Here is a 10,051-nt window from a genome sequence, read left to right as displayed (position 1 = left end):
ACAACAACAATATTGTAAAGACAAAGAACTTTGAAAGACTTAAGAACTCTGATGAATACAATGGCCAACCACAATTCCAGAGGACCCATGATGAAACATGCTACTAGGTGAGGGACTCACAGTATAGACTGAAATATGACCAAAGGACATGTTTTTGGACATAACCAATGTGAGAATTATAAAATATATATATATATGATTATATAGTATATATATTATACATAACATATATAAAGAGAATTATATATGTGTATATATAATATATAAAATATTGTATATTATATATAATATATATTATATAATATATATTATATATGTAATATATAATATAGTCTTTACTGACTATACATATTTGTTACAAGGGTTTACTTTCTTTCTCCAAAGGGGAGGGGGCAGGAAGGGGAAAGTATAGAAAGAGACAACAGATTTTTGTTAATTGAAAAATAATAAAATTAAATGTAAAAAAAAAAAGTCTTTTATTATGGTTCCTTTCTTACTGCCTACAAAACAGGCCCAAGTCTCCCTTATCTTTGACCAGCTCTACCACTCCAACCTAGATGTGTCATTCTTTATTTCTCCTCCCCTTCTCAGTTAAACTTCTAGGGAAACTTTCCCATTTGTGAGTACTTCTCTTCTGTCTCTCAACACCTTGCAGTATGGATTGTGACTTCATCACTCAGCTGAAACTGCTCTCCAAAGTCACCAATGATCTCACTGATAAACTTGATGGCCTTTTCTCTTTTTCCCTTCTTGACTTCTCTGTAGCTTGTGGCCCCGTTTGCCACCCTCTCCTTTGGGATAATCTCTCCTCTCTGGATTTTCATGACCTGGCTCAGCTCCCTCTACCTGTCTGGACACTTCTTTTCAAGTCTCCTTCGCTGCAACATCACATCATGCGAGGACAGATTTAGAGCTGGAAGGGTCCATTAAGTCTACACCCCTTATTTTTACAAATTAAGAAACTCATCATCCATATATCATGGTCCCTAACTGTAGGTATACCTCAAGGTTTTGTCCCAAGCCCCTTTGCCCTTCTCTGTCTATACTGTCTCAGTGACCCCTTTAGCTCCGATGGGTTGGATTGATTAGTATTTCATACCCAGCCCTAGTCTCTCTCAACGGCTGCCTTCCATGCCTGGAATGCACTCCATCTTCACATCCACCTATTAGAATCCCTAGCTTCCTTTCAGAATAGCCTTCCACACGAAGTTTTTCCTGTCTCCATCCAAGTGCCCCTCCCCCAAATTTGTACACACCAGTACATGTCCTATTTTCACCCACCACCCACCCCACCTCCCAGTTCCAGAAGGTAAGCTCCTTGAGGGTAAGGATTATTTTACCTTCTGTCTTTTCGTCCTCCACGTCTAGCACTGTGACTGGCACACAGAAGGCGCTTACTAAATAATTATTAAACTGAATTGGAATTGGAATGGGGCTGAAAATTTCTAAGTGATTGTTAAGTCTCTAGACTATTTTAGGGAAGATCACAAAGGAGAGATGTGGTTTGATGGCAGTGATGAAAAAACATGTAAAAGCAGCAAAACAAACAAATAACAACTGTAAATTAGAATGGCTGAGCAGGATTAACTGGCATTTTTGCACTCTGGCCACCTAGGATTTCCCTTAGGCACTGCTACTTATCTGTCAGCAGGACTGTAGTGCTTTTGCTGGAGACCCTGGAGGGCTTAAAGGGTTTCTGCAATTATACCAGCAGGCAGTCACTAAGAACAGCTCTGGACCAATGCATTATTTTCTTTCATTACTTTTTTTTTCAATTAACAGGCATTTATTTTCTCTACCTATCACCCTTCTCCTCCCTCCCCCCAGTTTAAAAGGAAAAAAAAAACAACAACAACAGCACAAAAAACCCTGTAACCAATATACATAGTCAAACAAAACAAATTCCTACACTGGTCATGCCCAATAATGTGTTTCATTCTGTATAATTAGTCCACGGGCAATGCATTATTTAAATAATAGTAATGACTAGAAAAAGAGTCACTTCTCAAGGCCTAAGTCAGAGTGCTGATCAAGGATAAAGTTCAGTGGTCTAGGAGGGTTTGGGGCCCACTCGCTAAGCAGACAGGTATGCCTCGAGAGAGCCCTATGTCCTCCTGGTGACTTCCACCCCATCCTAATAGAGCACCAGCTCCTTGCCTGTTCCTGGGGCAATAATGATGCTTCGGGAGCTGTCCTTACCATCCTTCCGGGTCAGGGCTTTGTCAATGAACTCTGCCGCCTTCTCGAAGAAAATACTGAGGTTGAACTCCTCGGTGTCGTTGGCTTTGATGCCAAGGTAGGTGATGTTGGTACCTTCGTAGAACTGGGCAGTGGTGTTCACATGCATGAAGGACTTCCCCTCGGCAGCATTCAGCACATGTGTGATACCCAGATGCTTCAACCTGGAGATGTCCTGCGCCACAGTCCTGCATGGCAAGGAGGACCAGAGAATGAATCATGCATGTGACAGCTTGCACAGCCCCAGGGGTGGGAGAGATGGAGGACTGCTTTCACAAGGCTCCTGTCTGACTCAATTTGTTAGTAAAACTCAGCAGCTACCTCTCATGCCTTCTGTCGGTCTACAGAAGCAAATACCTTGCCTTACTCGCAGCTGAAATTCCTCTAAGAGTTGTCTGCTCCTATTAAAATGTGAACATCTGGAAGTAGAAACTGTCTTATTTCTTGTTTTTGTATCTGCAGTGCTCAGCACAGTGCTTTGTACATAATAAACATTTTTTAAATCTCTCTCTGTCTCCATCTCTCTCCTCTTTTCTTTCTGTCTCTGTCTCTGTCTCCCCTCTCTTCCCTCTTCTTTTTCTCTCTCCCTTTTTCTCTCTGTCTCTCTCTGCCTCTCTTCTCTCTGTCTTTTTCTGTCTCTCTCTCTGTCTCTCTCTGGCTCTTTCTCTCTCTCCACCCCTTCCCTCTTCTCTTTCTCCCCTCTTATGCCTCTCTCTTCCTCCCCATCTCCCTTCCTCCCTCTCTCCCCCCTCCATCCTTTCTCCTCTTTCTCTTTCCTCTTTCCTTCCCTCCCTTCTATTTTCCCCCTTTACCCCTAAATTCCTTGAAAAAGTACTCATCAGTTGATGTTTTGGTTAGTATTACTAAGCTACTTTTCCTTCTTTTATTTTTTTGTTATGAGAAGGGCAGGGGAAAAGGGAAAGAGATATTTAGAAATGAAAGCCATGTGAAAACAAAAGATACCAATAAAATTTTTAAAAAGAAAAAGTAATCTATACTCTTCCATTCCACCCATCCTCTCCTCAACCCCTTCCAACCTGGCTTCCACCCTCACTATGTCCTGGAAGCAACAGCAGCAGCAACTAACATTTCAGAGTGCTCAACTTGGAGTCAGGAAGGTCTGAGTTCAAATTGTTCCTCAGACATTCACTAGCTTCATGACCCTGGGCCTTAACTTCTCTGGGCCTCGGTTTCTTCATCTGTAAAATGAGGGCAATAACAGCATCTACCTCAGGCTTGCTATGAGACTCAAACGAGATAATACATGTAAAGCACTTTGCAAACCTTAAAGTGCTCCATAAATCTTAGCTATTATTGTTCTTGTGACTATTTCTGTTGTGCTACAAGATCTGTGAAGTATTTTATGCACACATACTATCTCTTTCAAACCTCATCTTTCTACCCTGTGGGGGAATATGACATTATTCTCCCCCACCCCCACTCCCACCATTTTCTAGTTAATGGCTCAAAAAGGTTAAGTGATTTGGCCATACTAGCAAATGTTTGAGGTGGGATTAGAGGACCAGATGTAGAGCTAAAGAGACCTTAAGGGTCCACTGAGCCCGATTTCCTTGTGTTAACACAAAAATGGAAAAGCCAGGTCTATCCGATGATAAGTCCAACACTCCATCCCCTCTCCCATGATGTTCCTCGCTCTGTCTATAATGCTCTTTCCCTATGGATAGTGCTCTCTCCAAGGTGACCAGGTCTCCAAAGACCCACTTCTCCCTGAATCCAGTGGCCTTTTCTCAGAATTTTCCTGGGCCCCTCTGCAGCATTTAACACTTGAATCTCACTCCTCCCTCTACTTGTGTGGCATCTATGCATTCCCCTCCTGGTGGGCTAACCACTCTTCCTAGGTCTCCTCTCCTACAGGCAGGCATTCCTCCAATTTGGGTCATCAACTCTCTTCCCTTTCTTCACTCTCTTCTCTCCCTTGGGAGTCCTATTTGCTCCCAGGACTTCCACCATGACCCCTATATAGACGGCTCCCAAAACTCTATCTCTAAGCCTGTCTCCCAAGCTCCAGACCCACATCTCCAAATACACATTATAAGAGATCTCCATCTGGACATTTGCCTAGTGCCTCAACCATAATAATATATCCCCCACTGGCTAGAGTCTTCCCCTTACCCTCCATCTACGCTGGATGTACTAATTTATTTACAAGTTTCTTCCCGCATTGGCATTTTAAGCTCATTGAAGACAAAGATTATTTTTACCTTTCTTTGACCCCCTAGCACTTAGAAAAACAGTACCTGGCCCAAATCAGGTGCTTAATAAATATTAATCATAATTAATATATAAATTATATATAATTATATAAATTATATATTATAGTATATGGTATATAATTATAAATATAATAAATATAATAAATAAATATTATAAATATAATATATACATGATATACTATATTATATAATATGTAGTATATAATTAATGATAAATATATTACCATATCCCCAAAACCTATGCCTCCTTCTGATTTCCCTATTTTTGTCCAATGGCACTGGCATTTACCCAACTTCCTGTGTTCACAATCTTGGAATTATTCTTCCCTCTCCTTTACCTCCCACATTCAATCTGTTGGTTCCACCTCTCAGCAGCATCTTTTAAAGCCATCCCTTCTTTTCTACTCCCAGTGCCACCATCCTAGCCTAGGCTGTGGGTACCACCCACTTAGACTACTGCAATTCTCTCTGTATTTCCAGTTTCTAAGCAAAGGGTGAATCTTTTCCTTGATGACAATAACCTCCTCCATCAATAAACCTTGGATCCTTCCCTCCTATCTGCTCTGTGATCTTGCTCTAGCAATCATTTTCTTTCTAACATAGCTTCAATATCATCCTTTCTACTGATTCCTTCTACTCAACCTAAAAGAGTATGCTCAGATCGCCTCTCTCCTTAAAAAATCTTCCTTTGACTCAGCTACCCCTCAAATGTTGCTCTCTTCTCTCCTCCCCATCACTGACAAATGTTGAGAGTAATCTACACTTGTTTCCTCCACTTCCCCATCATCCACTCAGCTCCTTACAATGTCTACTCTCCCCAGCACTCCACTGAGACAGTTTCCCCCAAAGTCACTAAATACAATGAGTGGCTTTTTTTTTGAGTCCATAGCCTCTGCAGTAGCCATCCCCTCTTAACTGCTACCTTCCTCTCCTCCCTTAGTTTCCATGACAACACACTCCATGACTCACTTGCTATCTCTCAGAATCCTCTCATGTCTTGGCCCACATCCTTCACCTGCTCTCAGATGTGGGGGTCCCATAAAGTTCTCTCCCTAGCCCTCTTCTCCGTGTTCTCGGAGCAGTGATCTCACCCAGTCCCATGGCTTCAATGATCCATCCTGAGGAGCAACATGGCTGCTCACATCAGTAGGATGAGCTAGGAGTCACTGCCTATAAGCCTTTCAGTAAGACGGAGGACCACTAGGCCTTATCATCTACCCTACCATGGATGCCCCGCTCCCGCCCAAGCATTGACAGACTGCCTTTCTGGTGCAGCCTGTGGAATCTGGGTCCTTGCCATGAGGCCTACAGCAGAACTCTCTTACATAAAGTTGACTCTGAGTGAGACTTCCTTGGGAGCACAAACTCACCTTTTCTATCTGTATCCCCAGTGCTGACCATGACTCATTAAGCTGCAGTGACTCCCTTTTGCCTTTCCTAAGATTAAATTTAAACTTTACTAATTGTCATCTTAGGGACAGCTAGGGTAGTACAGTAGGATAAACTGCCAGGCCTGGAGTCAGGAAGACTCATCTCCCCGAGTTCAAATCTAGCCTCATATGTACTAGCTGTGTGACCCTGGTCAAGTCACTTAACCCTGTCTGCCTCAGTTTCCTCATCTATAAAATGAGCCGGAGAAGGAAATGACAAACAGCTCTGGTATCTTTGCCAAGAAAACCCCCAAATGGGGTCACAAAGAATTGGACAAGACTGAACAACAACAAAAATGATCATTTAAAGGCCCCTTTTACAATCTGGTCACAACCTACTTTTCTAGGCTTTTTTACAAATCGCTTCTCCCCTTCAAATACTCTATAATCCAACTGGTTTTCCTGCTGTTCCTCACACATGAGAGTCTATCGCCCCCAACTTTGTGCCTTTGCAGACTGCCTCCCCACCCCCACCTCCCATGCCTTCGATGCCCTCCTTCCTCACCTCCACCTCTTAGAATCCCTGGTTTTCTCCAAGGCTCAGCTCAGGTGCCTTCCTACCTGGGGCCCTCCCTGATTCCTCCCACTTGGAAACTGCCTTGTATTGATTTTATGTATAATTACATTGTGAGGTAGCATGGTAGATAAATAAAACCCTGGACAGAGTTGGAAAGATTCGTCACTTACTAGCTTTATAACCCTGGGCAAGCCGTTTAATCTTTCTGTGTCTCAATTTCCTGATCTGTAAAATTGGGAGGTTGGACCCAAAGGCCTCTAAGATCCTTTTTAGGTCTTAATCTATGGCTCTATATGTATGTGTTCTGTTTTCCCAGAGAGACTGTAAGCTCCTTAAGGCCAGGAGTGGTTTCATTTTTGTCTTTTGTCTTCAGTGCCTAGTACAGTGCCTAGCACGTTGTTCAGTCATGTCCAACTCTTCATTTGGGGTCTTCTTGGCAAAGATACTGGAATGGTTTGCCATTTCTTCCTCCAGCTCATTTTACAGATGAGACAAACAGGGTTAAGTGACTTGCCTAGAGTCACACAGCCAGTAAGTATCAGAGGCTGGATTTGAACTCAGTTCTTCCTCAGTCCAGGCCTGGAGCTCTATCCAGTGCGCCACCTAGCTGCCCCTGGCCTGGCATACAGTACAACCCCAACTTCTTCCCTCACGTCCTCTAGCCTAGACCATTATAGTGGCTTCCCTAAATGGTCTTCCCAATTCCGGTTAGCTAGAGGCAACTAGGTGGTTGAGAGGAAGAGAATGCTGAGCCTGGAGTCAGAAAGAATGGAGTTCCAATCCATCCTTAGATACTTACTGTGTGACCCCCCAGGGCCAATGAATTTAACCTTTGTCTGCCTTGGCTTCCTCAAATATAAAATGGGGATCACAGTAACACTTTCCTTCCTTCCAGAGTTCTTGTTGGGATCCAATAAGGTAGTATTTGTAAAGTGCTTAGCACAGGGTCTGGCACACATAGTAGGTGCTTGCTAAATGTTCACTCCCTTCCCTTCCCTTGTCTATCCCTTCCTCTGTATATCCTTCTTACTGCTGCTTAAGTAATCTTTCTAAGGCATCTCTCTCGGTGATCATGTCACACTCACACTTCAGTGGTTCCACACTGCCTACTAAATAAGTACAGACTCCTGATCTTGGCAGCCCATCCCTTCTATAATGCAACGCTAATCTAGCTGGCCAGCCTGACCCCATTCTTCTTCCCCTTCATTCATTCCACGTTCTTGCCAAACTGGACCACTGTCTCCACCACCCCTTCTCATCCCATCTTCTCTTCTCCCCAGCGCCTTGGATGACTCCCCACCTCGATGCCCATCTCTGGCTGCTGGGAGTCCTCCCTTCTCAAGGCCCACCTTAGACACCCCCACTTTACAGATTCTTCCCTGCCCCTCCCCAAATCTCCCCTATGTGAAAAAGACCTCTTCCTCCTCAAATTCCTCACTGCACTTTCCTGGCCTCCCCTTTGCCCTCCTCTTACCCTCCCCTGACTCAAAGTTATTTGAGACAATCTTCCCTCATGAGATAATAGCTCCATGAGAAAAGGGTCTGTACCAGTAGCTCCAGCACTCAGGAGTGTCTTGTACATATGTAAAAAGTGTTTAAATGCCACACTTGTGGAAAGCTGACTTGAACAGCTTCCTACCAGATGCTTTTGCCTCTACTACCTTCCTCTCCCCAACTTACCACCAAATATGACCCTTGTATGGCTGCCAGATTCATCTAATTTAGGTGGCACAGTGAGTAGAGGGTTGGACTAGGGAGTCAGGAAAACCTGAGTTCAAACCCTGACTCAGACACTTACTAGCTGTATAATCTTGTGACTTAACCTCTCTCAGTCTGTTTCCTCATCATAAAATGGGGGTGGGGTGGGGGAAGGGGGAAAATAGCACCTAATTCATCAAATGAGATAGTTTCTCATTTGTAAAATCATGTAATCTCATCATGTAAAGGGTAGCTGCCCCATGTAAATGTTAGCTAGTTGCAGTAGTAGTAGTAGTAGTATTTAGTAGACACCCCCCACAAAGCAAAACTCTAGGTGGAGAGTAGAGGGTAATGTGACTGCCTGGCTCCCTGGAAAGGTGGGCCCAGGGCAGCTCACAAGCCCTGCTCTGAAATGCCCTTACAGAGTTTCAGTTCCCCTTTTTAGAGTTCCCTGGCAGGCAAAGTTCTAATTCTGAGTCTATGACATCAGTCCCCACAGGGGCTGGGGCAAGAATTTCAGAAATTTGTCGTGACTTTCACTGCAGATTCTGGCAGCAATTATCACATGACAAACCAAAAAGCGGACTCGCTAGGTCACCTGTTAATGAAAATGCCAACCTGCACCCCCCCAAAATAGACCTGCCCCACCCCGACTCCGAGGCAGCTGGACGCCCCTGCCAGCTTCAAGCTCACATTCTCTACACCCTGACCTTGCCCAGCCCAGTCCAGGCTCACCTTTACTTCCCAAACCGGGGGTGGCAATGCATTTCACCTTTCCAAACCAGGGGTTGTCAATAAACTTGATTTTTACAGCCCCGGGGTAACAATGAACTTGACCTTTTCGGGGATGGGGGTGGGGTGGAGAATGCACTTAACCATCCAGAGCTAAGGGCAGGCTGCTCCCCTCCCCCAGGGAGGATACAGCCACAAGGGGGAGCTGGGGGAGCATGTCCGGGGATGGGGGTGGGGGGTCGTCTTGGGCCCGAGCCCCCACCCCACCCCGTAACTCACGCGTTGCCCACGTAGATCCTGGGGATCACCTCGTTGCAGGACTCGCTCGGAAAGCTGTAGCTGCCGCCCTCCGACAGCAGTTCGTTCAGATCTCGCACCGACAGCCCGTAGGGCCCCGCCATGACCGAGGCGGGGGCGGGAGCCGGAGCCCAGGCCTTGGAGCAGGACGCCCCTGGCCCGCCCAGCTCTGCTGGGCGGTGGCTCAGCGGGGGGCCCGCCCCCCGCGGGCGGTAACCCGCCCCCTGGGCGTGCCCCAGCTCCGGGTCCTCATCTGCGCCAGCCGCCACCCCCGCCCCGGGAGCCTCCCGCCTGAGCTGGGAACCGGCAGCCTGGTGTCTGGCCTGCGAGCTATCCAGCGTGGAGGGTGGACCGGTCGGGTGGGCGACCGTCCTGACTACGCAACTGGAGCCCTGACTCGAGCTTTGGGGGTTCGGATTTGTAAATAGGTTCTGGGTGGGGAGGGGGCGGTCTGGGCGGGCTTCCCGAAGTGACTTCCTCGGAGAACAGACGCTCTGAGTTCTAGTTCTGCCCTCCGACTTTTGACCTTGAGCAAGTTACATAAACTGTCAAAGGGGGCGGGGGGAGGGACAACTCTATGATAGTCAATTACGGAGCAGATGCAGATCTAACTTAATAAAGATTTCCCAATTAAGGTCTGCCCTCCCCTCAGAAAAGGTAAATTGCTAACTCCTCTGGAAAGAACAGTGGACTATGTATGTCATTTGATAGATTTCCCAAAACCTGTGGAAAAAAGGGAGAAAAAGGTAAATTGCCAGCTCCTCTAGAGAGGACAGTGAACTATGTATGTTATTGATAGATTTCCGAAAACCTAAAGTCCTAGGAAATAAAAGGTAAAAAAAAGATAAATTGCTAATTCCTGTAGAGAGGACACTGTAGTGAAAGAGAGGGAGAGAGAAAGAAGG

At 45.5% G+C, this 10,051-nt stretch overlaps 1 protein-coding gene across 1 annotated transcript in view; it reads right to left on the bottom strand.

Moving 5' to 3' along the window:
• The window catches only part of DUSP3 (dual specificity phosphatase 3), a 19,717-nt gene extending 10,420 nt beyond the window's left edge, over window positions 1-9,297 (bottom strand). Inside the window, exons 1-2 of the mRNA XM_027870263.1 lie at window positions 9,129-9,297; window positions 2,200-2,426 (exon numbers count right to left, since the gene is read on the bottom strand). Coding sequence (XP_027726064.1) covers window positions 2,200-2,426; window positions 9,129-9,250 — 349 coding nt within the window. The 5' untranslated portion in view covers window positions 9,251-9,297. The remainder of the gene's footprint in view (window positions 1-2,199; window positions 2,427-9,128) is intronic.
• Window positions 9,298-10,051: the final 754 nt, after the last annotated feature.

This window comes from Vombatus ursinus, unplaced genomic scaffold, assembly GCF_900497805.2.
Source record: "Vombatus ursinus unplaced genomic scaffold, bare-nosed wombat genome assembly UNPS02014797.1, whole genome shotgun sequence".
In the NCBI taxonomy this organism is placed as follows: Eukaryota; Metazoa; Chordata; class Mammalia; order Diprotodontia; family Vombatidae; genus Vombatus; species Vombatus ursinus.
The sequence above is the reverse complement of the archived record's forward strand: the minus strand, read 5'-3'. Positions and strand labels throughout refer to the sequence as shown.